Below are 22,682 nucleotides of genomic sequence, written 5' to 3' on the forward strand. Positions count from 1 at the left end.
GGATCGTGTGATACAGCAGAATATAGATCAGTTGCAGATAGGGATGGAGAAATGGCAGATGCAGTTTAATCCAGGTAAGGTATGAGATGCTACACTTTGGGAGATGAAATGTAAAGGAAAAATATACACAGTTAGTGACAGGACCCTGAATAGCATTGATATACAGAGGGATCTTGAGGTTTAAATCTATAGCTCCCTGAAAATGGCCACTCAGGTAGATAGCATGGTTAAAAAAAGAAAGAAGCATACTGCACGCTTACCGTTGTTGGTTGTGGAATTGAATCCAAGAATCAGCATGTCACGTTGCTGCTGTACATGACACACTTTGGAGTAGAGTGTTCAATTCTGGTTGTCACATTACAAGAAGGATGTGAAAGCTTTGGAGAGGGTGTAGAAGAGGCTTATTGGGATGCTGCCTGGATTAGAGGGTATGAGCTTCAAGGAGACGAGAAAAACTCAGGCGGTTTTCTCGAGCAGTGGGGGCTAAGGGAGGACTTGATAGAAGTCTATGAAATGATGAGATTAATGGATTGACCCTATCTTCTTCTCCCCCCACAGTTGCAATGTCTAATACTTTGGGGGGGGGGGGGGGGGGGGGGGGGAGAGAAGGAAAGTTCAAAGGAGACATGAAAGGCAAGTTTTTCTTTTACAGTGTGGTACAATGTGCCACTGGGGTGGTGACAGGCAGGGGTGTTTTAGGCAATTTTTAGATAAGCACATGAATTTCCAAGGAATGGAAGGTCATGGACCACAGGCTGGCAGAAAGGATTAGTTTAATTTGGTTTCATGGTTGGCACAACATCATGGACTAAAGGGCCTGTTCCTGTGTTGTGCACTCTGTGCTCTTTTACACATCAGCTCTTTTTGAAAGGAAAGTTACAGACCAAAGGATCTGTTACAACCAATTTCACTATAAACAAACTACATTGCTCAGTTTAAACTTTATTCACTGAAACTTTACATTTAATACATATTTACTGTCACCAATAACTGCACATTATAAACAGATTCTGACAGTGAATTTCAAATTGTTGGTTTGTTAATCAAACCATTGTCACCTGAAGTAAGAGTACTTGGAAACAATTAATTTCTGCTTTAATATCTGTCAACAGTCATCATAAAAGCTTTCACCATGAAGGTGACATGCTTGTAAATCAGACCAGTCCACATTATTACACTACATTTTAGGTTAATAAATTTCTACCAGAGCTAACATTCATTATCTTAGAGCTCAGGTTCAATGCTTGCTTCGATAAAGATTTTATCAACATTTCTACTGTATTTAAAAGTGAGAATTATGTTGCTAAAACCAAAGGTCACAAACACAGGTCTAGAAAGAAAACTGATTTCTACACTGGCTTTCACCTGCTTTTACATATTTATTTTTACATCAGTGCCTGTAGAATCGCACCAATGGCAGTGGAAGGACTGTATTCAGCTACCTTGTACCCAAGTTGTGTATTTGTAGGCTGAGTGTAGTGAAGCTTGAGAGCAGGTCAGCAACTTCATCAACCTGTGAAGACAGCAAGAAGGTCTGTTAGATCAAAGCAAATTAACTAAAGAATCTCACAAATAAAGCCAGTAAACTCCAAAATACAAAAATAAGGTGGAAGTTTTTGAAAGTGAATTCTACATTGCCTCTCCATTTGTATATAGTTTTACATTTGTTCCAATGGGCTCATACAGTGGGCTATTTGTTTTTAGGTAAATTTCTGGAGCATCAAATAGAGGTCTGCAGTCAGCAGTCACAAATACTTGTGTATTTGTTGGCTGAGTGCAGTGAAATCTGACAGATCAGCAACTTTTCATGTTTACTGTAGAGAAACCAAAGATGATGGTCAGCGTTATTTTCACCGATGTGCAAACAAATGTGATTAGGAGGAGTGGACTATCCGGCCCCTTTAGACTGCTCTACCATTCAAAATTATGATCAACTTATTGTAGCCTCAACCCCACATTCCAGCAATCCCTAATCTTACTCGAGTACGAGCTAAAGTATTCAATAACCACACTTCCATTGCTCTGAAGTAGAGCTCCAAAGATTCAAATCTTCAGAAAAAAAATTCTCCGATCTAATTCTTAAATTGGAGACACATGATCTCTCTCATGTTAGTATTTCACATTACAACTCACTCACTGAGGATTCTCAATTCAGGTTACCCCTTCTTTACATTAATGCAGAGATTTAAATAGTCAAGATTCAAATCTTCAAACATCACAGTGAGTAGGTAAATTGCCAAGTATTGTAATGAGCAAGGAGGACCAGCAAAGACTCCAATTCAATTTTTTTAATCAATGTTGAAGCAGTTGTCACAACCAGGAAGTTATTCTGTGGATATAGGGCCTAGGAGACAGCCAGATTGCTATGCTGAAACTAGAACATATTATGAACACTGCTCTGGGCCCACTCACCTTGGAACATAATACAACTGAATGAGAACACAGGAATGGCAGAAATTACACCACTTCTAACTCCTTCCATTTAAAAATTTTCTGGTGATTCAAATTCAAAACAACGAGGGCACAATATGGGAGGTGAGAACCAAAAGTAACTTTCAACTTATAGACTGTATTACAATCAGGGAACTATATACCTAACAAGAATGAGGATTGACCTAGACTGTGGTGGTTCAAGAAAGCGGCTCACTACTATCATCTCAAGGCCCAGTTTGAAGCCCCCACATTAAAAAAAAATGATGAATTAAAGCAACTGAGCTTATCTTCTAAGAACTACAATCAGAAGCTTGGCCAGTAAAGGACACACAATACAACCTCATTTCTCCCTCTTTGACATACATCAAATCATTGTACTTCGGAAACTGGGCCTGCGCAATTTTCTGAACGAAAAACAAAATCCACTTGTTCAGTCAGACTGCCTTTACTCATAGGTTCCTACTTTAAAAAGAAAAAAAATTACTTCCTGTTTCTGGGTCCCACCTGTTCTTTTGTGCTGGTCATCTGGAGTTTTGTACAAAGATCATCCAGCTGCTCAGTCTCTTGATGGTTACCTAGCCTTTCCAAATATTCACGCAGCATCTGAATGATCTGATAAATAAATATGGATAGTTAGATTCAGGATGTTCTAAAGGCAAAAAGTGACCGTGGCTATCAAGAGGATACAAGATTAAAGTGGTCACCCAGTTATGGTTAAGATAAAAGTAAAAGTGATGGTATTGGGTAGTAGATGAGATTTTGTTTTGCTGGGTGTTTGAAACATGCAGATAGTTTGGCTTGTTTTATTTTAACTTTTTTTTGCGCAGTAAACCAGTCTTATTGTTAAAAACCAAATACGCCACCTGTGTTTCAGTGAAAGACATGTTCAAGAAAAAGCAAAAATATGATCTACCAAGCCAGATTTCAGTCTGGGATCTGATTTGTCCAGTTGCAATATCATCTGAATCATAACAGGCCAGGGCTCAGTTGTCATGCTACCTCAGTCAGTGACCTAGACGGGTAGGAAATGAGAGTGAAAGAATAAGAGGTGTTCATGAAGAACAAAAGCATGCAGGGAAGACAATTTAAATAAGAGAGATGCACACAGGTGTGGGAAGAGACAGAGACAAGAAACTTGGGGGTAAACAGAGGACAGACAGACAGAGAGACACACACACACCCAAATATCAGCACAAGATGGGAGAGGGAGAAAGAGAAAGATTACAAATAAACAGAAAGGTGGAGATGTTTGCAAAAAAAAGTTGCAAGAATGCCGCTTGGGAACGGATGTGAGGAATGAAAGAGAGTGAAAGAATCCAAAGGAATATGGTGGAGACAGAACAAAAAAAGGTTAGGAGAAACAGGTCAGTGGCAGATGGGCTGAAGGAGAGTTCGTGGATGGTGGTTCGTCAAGTGAGGATGAAGATGAACAAGGAGGTAGGTACACAAGATAGAGGGAGCAAGATAAAGAGAGGAGCAATCAAAAAGGTACTGATAAACGGGAACTAATTCAAGTTTTGTAGTATGAGACAAAAAAAGGTGTGGTCATGACTATATATCATTAAAATATAATTGGTTTGACACCCGAAGTGCAATACTATAGAAGATCAACTGAAAGAAAGCAAAGGTACACATGGAAATCAATAACAAATTGACAGCTTAACTAGGAGCAGATATCTTCTGGTTATTGAAAGCCCCCTGCCCTCATTTCGTGCCTCACCTGTTTCACCTCTACCCGGAGGGCCTCCAGGCTTCGTGAATGACCATCTTGCAGGATGTTCAGTTTAGAGCGGGCGAGGTGGAGTGGAGTCCTTCCTGCTCGATCCAGGGCATCCACTCTGGCACCTGAGAGGAACAAACAGGAAGTTTCCAGTTAGCCTTGTAGTCTAGACAAGCTGAGAATCGCTGAACTGCTGTTTCTCTATGGTATATATTTTCTTGAACCCTTACAGAACACTACCACAAAAAGAGAGTACAATAGTGAAAAAGTTGGTAAAATAGTATTCTCCAGATGATATAAACCTAAACATTTAGATCAGCAGTCCTTGACCTACAAGGATGTTGGACTCTTCACTAGCTCCAGTATTTTTACTACGAGATGTATGTTACTTCAACTGGGATGAAGAAATTTTGAGGGGGAAGAACATGACCGGGGCACTTCCTTCTCATCAGCAAGTGGCACAAAAGTTACCTATAAATATTTAACTACTGGCTAAGGGAAAATTAAAAGAATGACAGAAAAGGCAAACATATAGATAAATACAATGTAAATAAAACATGGTTCGTACATTTTCGTTGGGCTGAATCTTCAGGGCACAGAAATTCTCTAAAGTCCTTGATCAAAGTTCAAAAGGAGACTTCTCCAATAGCTCCAAATTTAAAACTGTGCAATCAGGTCTCTGTCCCACCACAAGTCTCAGTCACACATGTGCACTCCAAAATAGCCAATGAATGTTCTGGTCTTTGGAGATAATGACAATGTCCACTGTTCCCCAATCTTTAGACTCAAAAATCATCTTAAAGGGAATTACTCCCCACCGCACCCCCCCAACCAAGCCCGAGATAGCAACATTTGACTGGCCTTAATTATGGGAGTAGTGTGCAGCCAGACACAAGAGGCCATTCAGCCCAACATGCTAGAATGGATGGTGCTGTACGAACAGCATTAGCCAAATAACCATTTAATCAAGAATGTTATGGTATGGAAAGACAAATTTGCAAATGGAATAGCTCATTCATGAAAAATCAGGTCTCTGAATCAAAACAATTTGCAACTCCATTTAGTAACCTCTGATGATAATATGCTATAGTAACAATGTTAAATTATGAGCTTTTATTTAAAGTAGTAAATACTCACCTCCTCTTAAGAGTGTAGTGATCACAGGTACATGGTTTGTGCAGGCAGCTAGAAAAAAAAAGAAAGATTCAGCTGCTTTATGACATTTATGTTTACAGTAGAGATGAAAGAACCAGGAACTCCCTAATGCACAAATGCTATCATCAAACCACACCACCAGAAAAAAAATCTGTTTCAGTCAACTCTTATTGGATGTCAGGGCAGGCTCAAAAGGCTAGACATCCTACTCCTGCTCCTAATTCACACCTTTGTAACTCAGCATTCAGTAGGGGATGGAAATTATTAACAATGTCTTAGTATCACTATGTTAAGAGTCATTTCAGGGATGTAAGTGGTGCTGTCAAGGCTGACATTCAAGCTCATCCCAAAGGAGAGGGTGATGAATCTATTCTTGAAATAGTCAAGCCCATGTGATTAGGTACTCTCTGTTCTTTGGTGCAAAATTCCAAAAAAGCATTTGAGGAAATAGCAATATATGTTCATCAAGATAATGTGTGATGTGGAGGTAAGAGAGTTCCCAGAGATTGGCAGAGCTTGGTGATTTTCTAGATCTGTTCTTCCCAAACTATTTTCCAAGGTGATCCTACTTCCCATTGTGACTCTATATCCCAAACTAAATTAGTCCTACCTGCCTGCTCCTTGTCCATATTGTTCCAAACCTTTCCTATTATTGTACTTATCCAAGTGTTCTTTTTAAAACATTGTAACTGTGCCTACATCCACCACTTCCTCAGGAAGTTCATTCGGACTCGAACCAACCGGTGTAAAAATATTCGCCCTGTTTCTGATTAAGAGTCCAGGTCCAAAAAGTCAGCTTTTTTGCTCCTAAGATGCTGCTTGGCCTGCTGTGTTCATCCAGCTCCACACTTTGTTATCTCAGATTCTCCAGCATCTGCAGTTCCCATTATGTCTAAAAAATTTGCCCCTCATCTTTTTTGAATCTCTCTCCTCTCACCTTAAAAATACAGCTCCCAGTCTCAAAATCCCCCATCTTAAGGAAAAGACAGCTAGCATTAACCCTACCTACACCCATGACTTTATAAGTGTTTCTGTTCAGTGTGTCAAGCCATTTCTAAATGTCACTGGAAGTGACGTTAACTAGCTGAAGGCTAGCATTTGTGATTGGGCAAAGATACGAGGACAAGACCAGGACTGATCAACTAATTCTATCTGAAGGTAGCTGCAAAAGTTTCAGTCTTGCTCTGTGCATTCTCTTGTTGGGGTCCACGGTCAAGGAGCCTCCTCTTCCCTTTCGGCTAGGAGTGCAGTGGGCATATCCTGATTTAAAACCTCAGTCACAGCTAAGTAATATATTCCATTTTGTAGTGGCTTTGGTGCAACTGAGTAATTTGCCAGGCAATTTCGGAGATCAATCAAGGAGCAAGCATATTGGTATCGGGACTGTAATTACAAAGAACAGTTTCAATGGCCAAAGAATCTGTATTAAGAGTACTTTAGTGTTCTGGTCAAGCAATTAAATTAATAATCCAATACTACTGATACCAGGCCTTTTAAATTTATAACCAAAATGATATTCCCAAACTATCAAAAAGTCAGCAATTCAAATGTTCACTCTCTGGATTACTACTACTGACATGATGGTATCCCACATGCCACATTTACTCACTGATCAAACTGGCAAGTGAAAATAATATTTAAGGATAGATAATTGACAGGCTGAAAAGACACAAGGTTACGTGTCCAGTGCAGACAAAGCCAGACAGCATTAGAATGGATATTTCATTGAACAGAAAGCCTCAAAGTTCCATAAACCTGGGAGCATGCCAAGGACTGCAACCCTGTTTTGGAAACCAGCCATATTCAAGCATATCTAAAATCTATGTTTTCGACAGATTCCGTCTTAAAAATAACTAAATGCCTTTTTTTAAAAAGGTAAGAAAATAGCAATTGGGAATAGAAAACACAGTAACAGGAGCTCCTGAGCAATGCATGCTGTAGCAATGACTCCCTAGATACTCAGAACACAAGCTTATTACCAGTTTCAGAAACATTAACATTCCTCATTGTTACCATACCCAGATGCAGAGGCGTGTTTCCCAGTCCATCCCTTTGGTTAGGGTCTGCTCCATGATCCAACAACAACTGCACTACAGTGAGAAGAAAAAGCCAGGTGGTTATGTTTCACCATTTTTTAAAAAAAAACCAGAGGCTTCTAACCTAAAACAAATAATGAATCCTCATTAGATCAACATACCACATACCCCACTCATATCTGGTTAATTGCTGGCAGCATCTGATATCAACAAATAATTAAGAAATTCAGCTAGTTTTATTTTCTAAAACTGCACACATCCCTAGGTGTATTACATAACAGCTTTTATACAATTGGGTGTGCAAACTGACAATCATCTGCTCCTGTAACTGATGGACCAATGTGAAAACAGAAGGGTAGAACAGCCAAGCATAAAGATTAGAACAGAGTGGGTTGGGGAGGTAGAGGAAGTGTCAAGAGTAAATATATACTTAACTAAGAAATGGGTATTTCACTCTACTCACCGATTGAACTATTTCCATTACAAGAAGCGAAGTGAAGGGCAGTTCTGCCTTTGTCATCAGCTACACATGGTTCAGTGCCACCCTCAAGCAGTTGACTCACTAAATAAAACAATAATGTTTGCCTGTTACCAAGATCAGACTAGGTATAATCCATGCCAAACTCATTTCAAACTCCTACAATCCCCATCCTTGTATTTTAAGGCTGCAGCCAGTCAGCAAGGCCGTAAAAGCTCCATCAGCTTGAAGCTCAAGAGCTACCTTGTGTGAAGGAAATCTTATTCAGCAAATAAAACTAAGGATGTCAACACTTATTTTAATATCAAATCAACCTCGACTCTCAATCTGCATTCGCAACTCTCTTGGCTTCAACACCTGCTGCATGCCCCTATGGAGAAAGTGCAACATCAGATAAATAGTAACCCTTGCCACGTGCAAGTCAAATGGTGTTAAATCCACACCAACAAACACCAATCTGACCAAGAAGCATGCCATGATAACATTTCATTGAAAATATTCAAGTATGTGTCTGTTAGAACATAGTTTAAACTATGAGTTCTAGTGTTTAGCTTGTTTGATCACAGTCTTCCTTCTAAACAAGGAGGTCATGGTTTGAAGCTCCACTTGACATTTTGAGCACGTACTCCAGGTTGACACTTCAAGGAAGTACTGTGGGAGTTCTACAATAAAACTGGATTACAAGATCAGACACAAGGCAGGTGATCACTGAAATTTGAGTCTGCAGATGAAATGAACTGAATATGGGTTTCAGCAGCAGTTGGGCTGAGGCAGGGGTGGCAAGTGTTAAGGAGATTAAAGTTTTGATGGAGAGCATGCAACTTAGTGTAGCACTCCAAGGATGTGAATAGCCAGCTTCATTCAATCTGGGAAAGCAGATGGGCTTGATGGCAAGGTAGAAAGTTTGTGATGGCATCCAAATACAATGAATTCAAGTTTTTCTAGCGTTTATGCTCATCTAAAGTGTTACAGTCTCCAGAAAGACCACTTTTTTTGAAAACAAAAATCTGAATTCTAGTAATAGCTAAAAGGATGATTTCACATTTTAGGACTTTCATTGTAACAAAAGAGTTAATGCACCACTGACTAAACATAAATCTTTGTAAGCAACTTAATTTAGTCATAGGACCGAACTTCCCCCATTTCAGTTTTAACACAGCCAAGCAAAAAAAAAAGAACTTCACACAATAAATTTTACACTACCCTTTTAAGTTGATATTCAATTCTCCTAGAATCAGTCCAAGATGATTCCTAGCTACTGAATGTATAATTCTGTTTTTGCCTTTCTCAGCCTAGTAACTTTTAAATCTCAAAACTGCATTTCATAAGTCTGTTACGCCTGGAGATTCAACCTCTAGCACATGCTAGGCTATCTTCCAGCCCCATTTTACTTCTCACAAATTTGGTCTTTTCAATCCAAGACCCTCATTGGTATTTCTCTGCCACGAACATTTTGCTCACCATCTGGTCTCGCCCTCTCACTCTCCCTCTCACCCAGATCACGGCAAATCAATGATATATTGAGAGTTTCCAGGGATACCTTAGAAATCCCTTCCTCCCAAAGCACATCTTGAAAGCAATGTGAATTACGTGGGCCTTGTATCCAGGTAGAAGCCGATTAGCTATGCTTGAAACCCCACTTACCTTTGGCCTAAATGGACACTTTACAATATAACTGTTTACAACCCCAACATTTTCAACATTTTTCTGAGACTTTACAGACTCAGTGTAACCACACAGGCTGCTGCCACTGCCTCCAAACGTAAAAGTCATGCATCTTCTTCTCAACAAAACACAGTCTGGCCTTCTTTTTATCTCTAATAATCAGACCACTCAATATTTCTGTCAGGCAGGTTTCAAAAGAGGTCACATCACCTGCTTCACCTCAAAGACGGTCCTAAAATATGATATCTTACAAATATCACAATTGTTACAATGGACTAGAAGTTTGCAGAACAGAGAGGTTCAAAGAAAGGGGCTTAAGAGGTAGAGTTGTGTTATCAGCACAGATACACTTTTTGCAGGCAGGCGCTGAAGAAGAGTTTTGAAAAGGGGGTTCAGTATTTGAGTATAGAGTAAATTAATGCAGTGTAAATTTTAGAAAGATGATCTGAATATAGCTAATGCAATTATGAATACAGTCCGTTCTCATATAATGCAAATATAATCCATTCTTGTTGATCTCGCATTATAAGGACAAAAAAGGGCCCGAATCACCTTATAGCCAATAAGGGTAAGGAAAGTTCGCATGCTAAAAGTAGCGGTCTGAATTGTTCAATTGTGTTCAAGCCAATTTGCATGGAAGAAACACACGTTATGTCAGAACTGACTGTAGGTGAAATCAACTAGAATTAGTACTTACCGTCAGGCATCCAACTTTTGCTGATTCAATGAAGCCAAAGCTTCACTGCCCACTATACCCACCTCGATCATTTCAACACCTTAAACACTCACTTCAGCTGAATCATAAGGAACACAATCTCAAGCACTGAGAAAGGCCCAGAAGCATTACATTCCCCATATCCCTTGATTCTTAAAGGTGGGACAACGATAGAAGTATTCACAAACCTCAGGGGATGCAAAGTTGCAAAACCAACAGAGGTTTAGTAGCAAAATCAAGTACAGATCTTACATCTATTGCACTGGAGGAAGTGAAGACCAGAAAATGACTAAGGGCACCAGCAGCTGAATCTTTCTTATAAGTCACTGAGGTAAAAGGAAAGAAAAATCGGCAAGAATGAAATTGGAAAGTAGGTGTACAGAAAAAAAAATGTACATAACCAGGACAAAAGGACTCATTATTTCCAGTACAATTATTGAACAAAACAAGTTTAATTCCCTTTCAAATCAGTAGACACAACTGGGCGTCCAAAATACAAGCAAAGAATCCATTCTATATTAAGACACACCAGAATGCGAACTTAAACTTACCAATCTCAACTTCATTGGCATTTGCAGCCTCTCGCAAACGCTTCTGAGCTGCAAAATAAAGTAGAATTAATTGTAAAAATAAATTTCCAAAGAACAGGCAAAGTTAATGAACAGGTCTAGCAGATAAAACTATATGAACTACACTTATTTATTTATCCATGGGTCCATGCAAACTGTTACTGGTCAAATCATTCACAGCCAATAAATACTGCACTAATGGTTTCAAAAGCAAGTGTCTCTCTCCTTCCTGGACCTCTGTCTCCGTCTGGAAACCAATATCCAATTCAAGCCTACCTCCTCTCACCCACCTTCCTACAAAAAAGGCCATCCCCTATACCCAATTCCTTCGCCTCTGCCGCATCTGCTCCTGAGATGAGGCATTCCACTCCCAGAAATCCTCATTTTTCAAGGACCGCAACTTCCCCTCCACAGTGGTCAAAAACGCTCTCGACCGTGTCTCTCATTTCCCGCAACTCATCCCTCACCCCCTCTACCCACAATAACAGCCAAAACAGAATCCCCCTCGTCCTCACATATCACCCCACCAACCTACAAATCCAACGCATCATCCTCCAACACTTCCACCGTCTGCAATCTGACCCCACTACCAAAGACACTTTTCCCTCCCCACCCTTATCTGCTTTCCGGAGGGACTACTCTCTCCTTGACTCCCTCAACCGCTCCACACTCCCCTCTAGCCCCACCACCCCCGGCACTTTTCCCTCCAACTGCAGAAAGTGCACACCTGCCCTTACAACTGCCCCCTCACCCCCATCCCAGGCCCTAAGACCTTCGACATCAAGCAGATGTTCACCTGCACATTTGCTAAAGTGGTGTACTGTATCCACTGTTCCGATGTAGAGGAGGCCACAACGGGAAAACCAAGCTGAGGTTTGGGGACCGCTTTGCATAACACCTACGCTCAGTTCGCAACAAACAAGTACACCTCCAAGTCGCAAACCATTTCAGCTACCCCTCCCACTCCTGGACAACATGTCCATCCTGCAGTGCCACAATGATGCCACCCGAGATTGTAGGAACAGCATCTTATATTTTGCTTGGGAACCCTGCAGCCCAAGAATATCAAGATAATAAAGTGTGAAGCTGGATGAACACAGCAGGCCAAGCAGCATCTCAGGAGCACAAAAGCTGACATTTCGGGCCTAGACCCTTCATCAGAGAGGAGGATGGGGAGTGTGTTCTGGAATAAATAGGGAGAGAGGGGGAGGTGGACCGAAGATGGAGAGAAAACATGATAGGTGGAGAGGAGAGTATAGGTGGGAAGGTAGGGAGGGGATAGGTCAGTCCAGGGAAGAGACACAAGTCAAGGAGGTGGGATGAGGTGGTAGGTAGGAAATGGAGGTGGGGCTTGAGGTGGGAGGAAGGGATGGGTGAGAGGAAGAACAGGTTAGAGAGGCAGAGACAGGCTGGGCTGGTTTTGGGATGCAGTGGGGGGGGGGGGGGGGAGATGAGCTGAGCTGGTTGTATGATGCAGTGGAGGGAGGGGACAAACTGGGCTGGCTTTGGGATGCAGTGGGGGAAGGGGAGATTTTGAAGCTGGTGAAGTCCACATTGATACCATGGGGCAGCAGGGTTCCCAAGCGGAATATGAGTTGCTGTTCCTGCAACCTTCGGGTGGCATCATTGTGGCACTGCAGGAGGCCCATGATGGGCATGTCGTCTAAAGTATGGAGTTAAAATGGTTCACAACTGGGAGGTGCAGTTGTTTATTGCGAACCGAGCAGAGGTGTTCTGCAAAGCGGTCCCCAAGCCTCCGCTTGGTTTCCCCAATGTAGAGGAAGCCACACCACGTACAATGGATACAGTATACCACACTGGCAGATGTGCAGGTGAACCTCTGCTTAATATGGGAAGTCATCTTGGGGCCTGGGATAGGGGTGAGGGAGGAGGTGTGGGGACAAGTGTAGCACTTCCTGCGGTTGCAGGGGAAGGTGCCGGATGTGGTGGGTTTGAAGGGCAGTGTGGAGCGAACAAGGGAGTCACGGAGAGAGTGGTCTCTCCGGAAGGCAGACAAGGGTGGGGATGGAAAAATGTCTTGGGTGGTGGGGTCGGATTGTAGATGGCGGAAGTGTCGGAGGATGATACGTTGTATCCGGAGGTTGGTGGGGTGGTGTGTGAGAACGAGGGGGATCCTCTTGGGGCGGTTGTGGCAGGGGCGGGGTGTGAGGGATGTGTTGCGGGAAATGCGGGAGACACGGTCAAGGGCATTCTCGACCACTGCGGGGGGGAAGTTGCGATCCTTGAAGAACTTGGACATCTGGGATGTGCGGGAGTGGAATGCCTCATCGTGGGAGCAGATGCAGTGGAGGCGGAGGAATTGGGAATAGGGGATGGAATTTTCGTAGGAGGGTGGGTGGGAGGAGGTGTATTCTAGGTAGCTGTGGGTGTCGGTGGGCTTGAAATGGATATCAGTTTCTAGCTGGTTACCTGAGATGGAGACTGAGGGGTCCAGGAAGGTGAGGGATGTGTTGGAGATGGCCCAGGTGAACTTGAGGTTGGGGTGGAAGGTGTAGGTGAAGTGGATGAACTGTTCGAGCTCCTCTGGGGAGCAAGAGGCAGCGCCAATACAGTCAATGTAACAGAGGAAGAGGTGGGGTTTGGAGCCGGTGTAGGTGCGGAAGAGGGACTGTTCCACGTAACCTACAAAGAGGCAGGCACAGCTTGGGCCCATGCAGGTACCCATGGCCACCCCCTTTGTCTGTAGGAAGTGGGACGAATCGAAAGAGAAGTTGTTGAGGGTGAGGACGAGATCGGCTAGGCGGATGAGGGTGTCAGTGGAGGGGGACCGGTCGGGCCTGCGGGACAGGAAGAAGCGGAGGACCTTGAGGCCATCTGCATGAGAATACAGGTGTATAGGGACTGGACGTCCATTGTGAAAATGAGGTGTTGGGGGCCAGGGAGGGGGCTTCACAAGCTTCAAAATCTCCCCTCCCCCATCTGCATTTCAAAACCAGCCCAGCTCATCCCCGCCTCAAGCCTCACCCCCATCTCCTACCCACTAACCTCATCCTGCCTCCTTGACCTGTCCATCCTCAATGGACCAACCTATCCCCTCCCTAACTCCCCATCTACACTCATCTTTATTGGCTCTAACCCCATCTGTGACTTGTCTGTCTCTTCTGCATCTATCTTCTCCTTTATCCATCTTTAATCTGCCTCCCCACCTCCCCCTATTTATTTCCAGATCCCCCTTCCCTTCCCCCATTTCTGAAGAAGGGTCTCGACCTGAAACATCAGCCTTCCTGCTCCTCGGCCTGCTGTGTTCATCCAGCTCTACACCTTGTTGTCTCACCCATTAGTCCTGATGATCTGGAGTCTGTTGCTTTTGCGTTGCAGCTCTATTGATAGAAGCCTGGATTCACAACATAACTGTAAAATTACTGACAGGGGTTTCCACCTCCTGGAAAGCCCCACTATACTCAATACTTACTGTTCACTGCAGGAAAAGATTTCTCCTTCAGGCAGAATTACATGCAGACAGTAATGCAAATCACATTTACATTCCAAAACTAAAATACACAACACTTCCACAACTATTAACAACATAGCTAACCACAGAACAGGATAAAACATGAACCAATTTATTAGAAACAAACAGAAATATAGGAAACAAAAGAAAAAGCAGAATGGTATATTTTAAGTGAACATTCAGCAATTGCCAATGATCTTTTGTGTAGAAATATGCTTTAGCATGACCTGAGGCCAGGAAAATTGCATCTTAAACACAAAGACTATTCCTTTCACACCAACCAGCCACTATCAATTACAAGAAGACACCCACATCCAAGAGCTCCATTCATACATTAAACCAAGATGGTTGGATGAGGCAGAGATCTTGATCTCAGAAGGAATCAAGGGCTACGGGGAGAGTGCAGGGAAGTGGAGTTGAAATGTCCATCAGCCATGATTTAAATGGCAGAGTGGACTTGATGGGCCAAATGGCCTTACTTCCACTCCTATAACATAGGATCTTAAGATCCTATCTGTCCTCCAAGATGGACATAAAAACAAACACAATGCATTTCTTGTAGATCCTAGATTCTTCCCACTACTCTTCAAAATACTGCCATGTGAGCTTTTACAAATTCAACACAGCTAACAACATTTAACATCTCATTCTTAACATGGCACCTCTAAGTGCAGCGTTCCTTTAGCATTGCAGTAAAGCAACAATCTAGATAGATCACATGGTCATAAAAGATCACAAATCTCTTGACTGCAAGATGCAAGTGCTGTCAATTGGCCAAAGCCAACTTTCAACAGAAGAAGCAGGGAACATTATAAACTGAGATAACACAGTGTGGAGCTAGAGGTACACAGCAGGCCAGGCAGCATTAGAGGAGCAGGAAAGTTGACGTTTCGGGTCAGGATCCTTCTACAGAAATGGAGAGGAGGGAGTTCAGAAATGAAGAGAAAGGAAGGGTGGGGCTAAGGAAGGTAGGTGAGATGGTGATAGGTGAGTGCAGGTAGGCAGTGATGGGGATTGGTCAGTGAGGTTGAGGGGGCAGCTAGGTGGGAGAGAAGATGGAAGGTTGTGTCAGGTCAAGGCAGCCGGGATGAGAGGAAGGGCTGATCATCCTTCAAAAAAAATCCAGTCAACGTATTCAAATCCTACTCCTAAACAAAGGCAATTCAATATTCCCTGACCATAACTCAAATCAACATAATTGAATCAAGTGTCAGAACCCAAAGCAATCTCCCAACCCAAGCTGGTCAACCAAGTCCACCCAATACAGTCTCCCAACCCAAGCTGCTCAACCAAGTCCACCCAATACAGTCTCCCAACCCAAGCTGCTCAACCAAGTCCACCCAATACAGTCTCCCAACCCAAGCTGCTCAACCAAGTCCACCCAATACAGTCTCCCAACCCAAGCTGGTCAACCAAGTCCACCCAATACAGTCTCCCAACCCAAGCTGGTCAACCAAGTCCACCCAATACAGTCTCCCAACCCAAGCTGGTCAACCAAGTCCACCCAATACAGTCTCCCAACCCAAGCTGGTCAACCAAGTCCACCCAATACAGTCTCCCAACCCAAGCTGGTCAACCAAGTCCACCCAATACAGTCTCCCAACCCAAGCTGGTCAACCAAGTCCACCCAATACAGTCTCCCAACCCAAGCTGGTCAACCAAGTCCACCCAATACAGTCTCCCAACCCAAGCTGGTCAACCAAGTCCACCCAATACAGTCTCCCAACCCAAGCTGCTCAACCAAGTCCACGCAATACAGTCTCCCAACCCAAGCTGGTCAACCAAGTCCACGCAATACAGTCTCCCAACCCAAGCTGGTCAACCAAGTCCACCCAATACAGTCTCCCAACCCAAGCTGGTCAACCAAGTCCACCCAATACAGTCTCCCAACCCAAGCCGGTCAACCAATTCCACCCAATATAATCTCCCATCCCAACCTGGTCAGGCCTCTTAATCTCATGCCGGTCCTATCACCCAATCTCAGTGGAAAGACTGACCATGAATGTCTTTGCCCAAAGGACAAGCCTTGCGGTGAACCTTGACCTGCCGCTTCAGGCGGTTGACGCCCATTTTCCCGGTCAGCTCCTGCTGGCGGCCGCCGGGCTCCCCGTCCTGCCCCTGCCACATGAAGTGCAGGTAACTGAGGCCTTCAGCACGGTCTCCGGTTCCGAGGCGGCGGTGCCGGCCGCAGTCCGGGTCAAGGGCGGCCAATCGGAAGGTGTCGGCGGCGGCAGCCCCGCGCTCGAACACCGGGTACTCGCCCTCGGAGCTCGAGCGCTCCGACACCGTGTCATCGTCTGAGGCCGCCATGGAAGCGCTCATCGCTCGTCCCCTACCGCGTCATGGTGGCCTCCGGACGGGTGTCTTCCCTCGTTAAATTATTTTATTTATTTTCTCTCCGTCGCCTTCATCCCGATGGCCGCCCACCTCCCCATGCTGTCCACTGATTGGACCAGGACGTGGCGATTGACACGGTTTTGGACCAATCGACATCCGGGACCCACTGACGTCGTACTCCGTTTCCATTCTGAACATGAGGTTGCCCTGAGGGGGCAGGCGGGGCAGGGAAGCGGTCCTCTGACTGCTATAGGTGGCCAAGCTGAGCGCCTGATGGCGACGTTGCTGTTTCGTTAGTTGAGGGGTAATGTCTTTCCCTTTGAGTTAGGGGTCTAGGTTCAAGTCACATCTGCTGTAGTGGTGTGCAATAACGTCTCTGAGCAGATTGATTTAATTTTTTTTCACAGTGAGGAATAGGCCCTTCTGACTATCATGCCCATGTCAGTCATTTGGTCTTTGGAACTCGCTCCACCGTTCAGTCCTATCTTGGCTGATCGTCCAATTCGATACAGTGTACCAGCTTTGTCCAAATATCCCATTAGCCCTAAGAACTAATGTACTTGATGAACACTTCGAGCGTCATAACATTCAAGGTTATGAGTCTGGTAAGGGAATTTGGGACAATTTTGTCACCAAAATACCTGGTGGCCAAAAGGGCACCTGTACTGCATTCTATAATGATATCTAACTCCTTCATGGTTTTGGTCTCAACAGTTTTCTGTTGTTGAGATGAGAATCATCTAGCATCTGTCCCTATTCTCACTCCATGTTTCGTCATACAGTCCATAGCCTTGTACGGTATGGGTTTTCAACTGCTCATCTAAACTCTTCTTAAAATGTATTGATCAACATTCCCCCTAAGCTGCATGGCAAAGCAAGTTCACAGTAGCTCCAATGTTCTGCACAATGTTGGCAGCGAGCCACGTAAATAGTGTCCATGGATGAAAGGTTGGCTTTGGTGAAAGTCTGGGTTGTGCATATCACCTTCTGTAGCTTCTTACTGTCCTGGGTAGAGCAGTTGCCATACCAGACTTTTGTGCAACCGGGCAATATGCTTTCAATAGTGCATCTGTAGAAATTGGTGCGGGACCTTATGGACATGCCAAATTTCCTGAGCCGCCTGAAGAAGATGAGGTGTTGTTGTGCCTTCTTGACTGTCGCATCTATGTAGGAAGTCCAGGACGGGTCATCAGTTATTGTCACTCCAAGAACTTGATGCTCTTCACCTCTCACAACCTCAGTTCGTAGATGTAGATGAGGACATGTTCTCCTTTCTTTGTGAAGTCAATGATCAGTTCTTTAGTTTTGCTGACGTTAAGAGACAGATTGTTTTCATTGCACCAAGTCATCCCTTGTGTATTTTGACTTGTCATTATGAGATATCCATCTCCCTATGGTGGAGTCATCAGTGAACTTGTAGATGGCGATCGTTTGGAATTTGGCAACAGTCGTAGGTGCATAGGGAGTACAGTAGAGGGGTGGCTGAGGACACATCTTTGGAGGGGCTACAGTGTTGAGTGTTATTGTGGAGGTGGTGCAGGTACCTGTCCTCACTGATTGCAGTCTATGGGTCAGAAAGCTGAGGATCCAGTTGCAGAGGGTAGAGCTGAGACCAAGGTCACACAGTCTTGAGATCAGTCCAGTGGGGATAATGGTGTTGAAGGCAGCGCTGTAGTCAACGAGCAGGAGTCTGACTTAGATGTCTTTGTTGTCCAGATATTCTGGGGATGATCACAGGGCTAGGGATATGGCATCCTCTGTGGACCTGTTACGACAGTAGGAAAACTGTTGGGGATCGAGACAGGTTGGGAGACTGGAGCTGATGTGGACTACGACCAGCCTCTCAAAGCACTGTATGATTATTGAAGTCAGAGCTATTGAGCAGTGGCCATTAATGTACTGTTTTCTTGGGAATAGAAATGATGGTGGTCTCCTTGAAGCAGACTTTGGCTTGTAGAATGGAGAAGTTGAACATGTCAGTGAATATCTGTTCCAGTTGGTCTGCACATGATCTGAGTGCTCGGACATCGTCCAGGTCCATCGGTTTCCTAGGATTGACTCCCAGGAAGACTGATTTGACATTTGAAGTGGTGATAAAGGGAACAGGTGTGTCTGGGGCTGTCTGGCAGGTGTCACCACATCAGTGGTATTCTACTCAAACCAAGCATAACAAACATTTAGCGTGTCATGGAGGGATATGTCATTGTCTGCTATCTTACACTCTTTCACCTTTTATCCTGCAGTGTCGTTTAGGCTTTGTCATTGATGGCGGGAGTCTGGTAGGTCCAGGCCTCTAACTTGGTACGGTCTTGTCTCTTGGCCTCCCTGAGGGCTTGGCAAAGGTCATATCTGGATTTTCTGTATTGGTCCAGGTTACCCGACTTGAATGCTGCAGGTCTGGTCCTCAGTAAGGAGTGGATTTCATGGTTCATCCAAGATTTGTGGTTGAGGAACATTCGGATTGACTTGTTTGGTACACAGCATTTGCTAATTAAGTGTTGGTGGCATACTCATATTTTTATGAATAAAGTATATTTTTGAAATACAAAAGTTTTTTCAGTGCTTTGACTAATAAAGGCAATAACTATAGGAAGGATGTTGTGAAACTTGAAACAGCTTAGAAAAGATTTACAAGTTACAAGTTGCTAGTGTTTGAACAATAGGGAGAGGCTGAATAGGCTGGGCCTATTTCCTGGAGTGTCAGAGGCTGAGGTCTGACCTTATGTAGAGGTTTATAAGATCATGAGAGATATGGATCGGGTGAATAGCCAAATTCTTCTCCCTGGGATGGGGGAGTCCAAAGAAAGAAGGCACACACTTAAAGTGAAAAGGATTTAAAAGGGAGTAAAACAGCAACTTTTTCATGCAGAGGGTGGTGTATGTTTGGAATGAGCTGCCAGAAGAAGTGATGGAGGCCGGTATAATAACAACATTTAAAAGACATTGGATGGGTACATGAATAGGAAGGGTTCACTGGAATATGGGCCAAATACTGGCAAATGGGACTAGATTAATTTAGGATATCTGGTTAGCATGGACGAGTTGGACCAAAGTGCCTGTTTCTGAGTTGTACAATCCTATGACTCTATAACAATATACCTTCTTAAGAACCTTATCAACCTGTCCTGTTGCTTTTAAGAGTGTGTGGATGCACACCAAGACACCCTCTGATCCTCTGTTTCCCTGGGCCGTACTATTCAACAAATACTCCCTTGTCTTGTTAAACCTTGCTGCTGAGTTGGGCTGCTTGGCAGTTGGGTTTCTGGGCTCGACAATCAAGGCTGCCCAGATTAGTGATCCAAAGATATGAGTCCAAATCCCTCCAGGACATTATGGAGAAATTTAAATTCAATTGCTTAAGTAAACAAGACCATAAAAATAAGATTAAACAATAACCTACAAAAATAATAAATGAACAATTGTTGCCAGTGCAGACATGACAAGATAAATTATCTCCCCCTGTGTCATAACAATTCTGTGAATCCTGGAGTTTGGAAACCTGCCTCAGATCACCTGTGGGTAAACTGTTAGGTGATTGTTTCTGACAGTCATGAATGCAACAGACTAAAGGGCATTTTTCTGTGCTGTAGATCTCTATGACTCTAAACCACATTCATTCCTTTTTTACCACTAGCTGCTAGACTTGACTATACTAATGCAGTTCCACTTTTGACCCTTGGCTGACTTTCTCATCCAAAATTCTACGAATGGCAATTCAATCATAGAGCCATACAAGTGATACAGCTCAGAAGAGGACCACTTGGCCCATCTTGTCCATGCCAACCCAAAGACACCCAGATGCCCTTTCTAGCCCCATTTTTCAATTCATGGCCCGGAGCCGTGCAGCTTATAGCCCTTAAGGTGTAGATCGAGGTATGTTTTAAAAAAAGAGTTTAGAGTTTCTGAGTTCCGCCACCTACTTGGGCAGTGAATTCCAGACACCCACCATCCTCTTTGTAATAATAATCTTTTCCTCACATCCCCCTCTAATCCTTCTGCCACTTAGCTTCCTCTTTGAACTCTCTGGTTTCTCCTGTCTATCCTATCTCTGCACCTCACAATTTTGTACACCTCAATCATGTCACCACCTCAGCCTCTTCTGTTTGAAAGAAAACAACCCAACTTCTCCAATCTACCCTTGTCGGTACAATCTCCAGCCCTGGCAACATTCTAATAAATCTTCTCTGCACACCCCCCAGAGCAGTTATGGTCTTCCTGTAATGTGGTGTCCTGAACTGCACATAGTACACCAGTTGTTGTCCTATGCTTACAGATCTATGTTGGACGCTGTTCAAACAATGCTTCAGTTTTTAAAATATTGAAAGTCCTTCCAAGGCTTCTATAGGTAGTGAATGTCCCCTCTAAATAAAATAGCAGTTCTTTCATAACATAGAATATAGCTTCTGGAACACTAAAACAACATTAACTGACTGAACGGCATGCTGGGAAAATTGGCCAACTAAACAGCAAGGGAACCAGAATAGTAAGCTAGGAAGCTTGCAGAATTCATTATCAAACTGGTTCATATCAGACAGATATGCAAGGCATTTATCTTAATTGACTATATTGAATAAGTGTTGGTGTGACAATGTGGCAAGGTTTTGGTTGGAACAATAGATCACTGTTTCAGTAGAATGGTTTTTGAGACAGCTTGGCTCGTAGAGTCAGCTCAACCAATAGGGAAATTACAATATCTAATACTGCTCTTTCTAACGCCTTTTCCTAGGATAGTAACTGGATTATGTTAATTGCATCGCTATACCAAACTGGGGTAACTGGAGGAATCTGCATGTCAGGTACCACGGTAAATAGTTGGAAGCTGCTGCACTTGGGGATGACCTGGAGAACTGTATTTAAAGGGGTTTCTCGAATCAAAGGAGCCTGACACTGCAGAGACAATGTCAGCACAAGCAGTAGGAACTACAGAAGTGAGAAGAACAGCGGCAGCATCAGTTCAGCCAGCTACATTCAGGATAGCATAAACTTCTTTACCACCTTGCGCTTCCAAAACAGAGTTTAAACCAGTGTGAGAACATAGTACTTTAAGAACAGTAAGGTTACTAGGAACATCTTCTCACAGTAGACCCTATCATTATTAGTGTAAAATGAGTCCCAGTAATTATGCAAGTAAATCAGACCCACAAAAAAAATGTTTACACTTTGCTCTTTCTCCAATCCCACAGATCTCTAATGTATTCATCTTATTCTAGCCTTTGAGCATCCCTCATTTAAATCATTCTACCTATGGCGGCTGTGCCTCCTGCTACCTAGATCATTTATTCTAGAATTCCCTTCTGCTTCACTTTCTTTCTTAGAGACACTCGTAAAAACCTACCTCCTTTACCAAATTTGTTATTTATTCTGTATATCTCATTTTGTGGCTTAGTCTAATTTTGCTTTTCTCTATTTTGCTCCTACAAAATGCGGTGGGATGTTTCATTACCTTCAAGGCACTACACATAATTGTTCTTTGATTATACTACTAGACAATCATTCAAAAAAAAAAATCATACAGTTTAAGAAAGAAAATCCACCCTCCTTACCCAGTCTGGCTTATGTAAGATTCAAGGATGCAAACCAATATGGCTGACTCCTGATTTATCGTGACCACTAACTCTAAATTGAATCCACGAAAGCATAGAATGGGAACACAGCAAAGTTGTCAGGGCAGAAAATTGTAGCGTGGCAAAAAAATTTTAGTCCGTATAAAGCGGCAATTGGATATGTACACGACAAATGCAAAACAAACGTTCATTGTGATGCAGATGTGACATCACATTCAAAGTGCACTCAGACTTTAGCAATAAATAGTTAAGGCTTTTTATAGTGCAAATTCACAGCAAAAAATGCCAGTAGCAGAACCTAAATAAACACATTCTCTCGAGATGCTGCGACAGTGTTGCTACCTCTGACCCAGCAGCTGTGGGTTCAAGTCCTACATCTGCCACATACATTAGGGGAAAACAATGACCTAGTACTGGTATTATTGCTAGACTGTCAATCCAGGTAATGTTCTGGTAACCTGGGTTTGAGTCCCGCCGCGGCATCTGGTAGAACTTTGAATTTGATAAATATCTGGAATTAAGAGTCTAATGGCGACCA

General features: G+C 43.4%; 1 protein-coding gene across 1 annotated transcript; it reads right to left on the reverse strand.

Moving 5' to 3' along the window:
* Positions 1-922: 922 nt before the first annotated feature.
* On the reverse strand, positions 923-16,753 carry ankrd54 (ankyrin repeat domain 54). The gene is made up of 8 exons (XM_048520973.2): positions 16,241-16,753; positions 10,754-10,801; positions 7,808-7,906; positions 7,327-7,398; positions 5,291-5,338; positions 4,154-4,278; positions 2,938-3,045; positions 923-1,513 (listed from the first exon to the last, which is right to left on the reverse strand). The coding sequence occupies exons 1-8, from the start codon at positions 16,563-16,565 to the stop codon at positions 1,439-1,441; spliced, it is 900 nt and encodes a 299-aa protein (XP_048376930.1). The 5' UTR covers positions 16,566-16,753; the 3' UTR covers positions 923-1,438.
* Positions 16,754-22,682: the final 5,929 nt, after the last annotated feature.

Source organism: Stegostoma tigrinum, chromosome 38 (genome assembly GCF_030684315.1).
Source record: "Stegostoma tigrinum isolate sSteTig4 chromosome 38, sSteTig4.hap1, whole genome shotgun sequence".
NCBI lineage: Eukaryota > Metazoa > Chordata > Chondrichthyes > Orectolobiformes > Stegostomatidae > Stegostoma > Stegostoma tigrinum.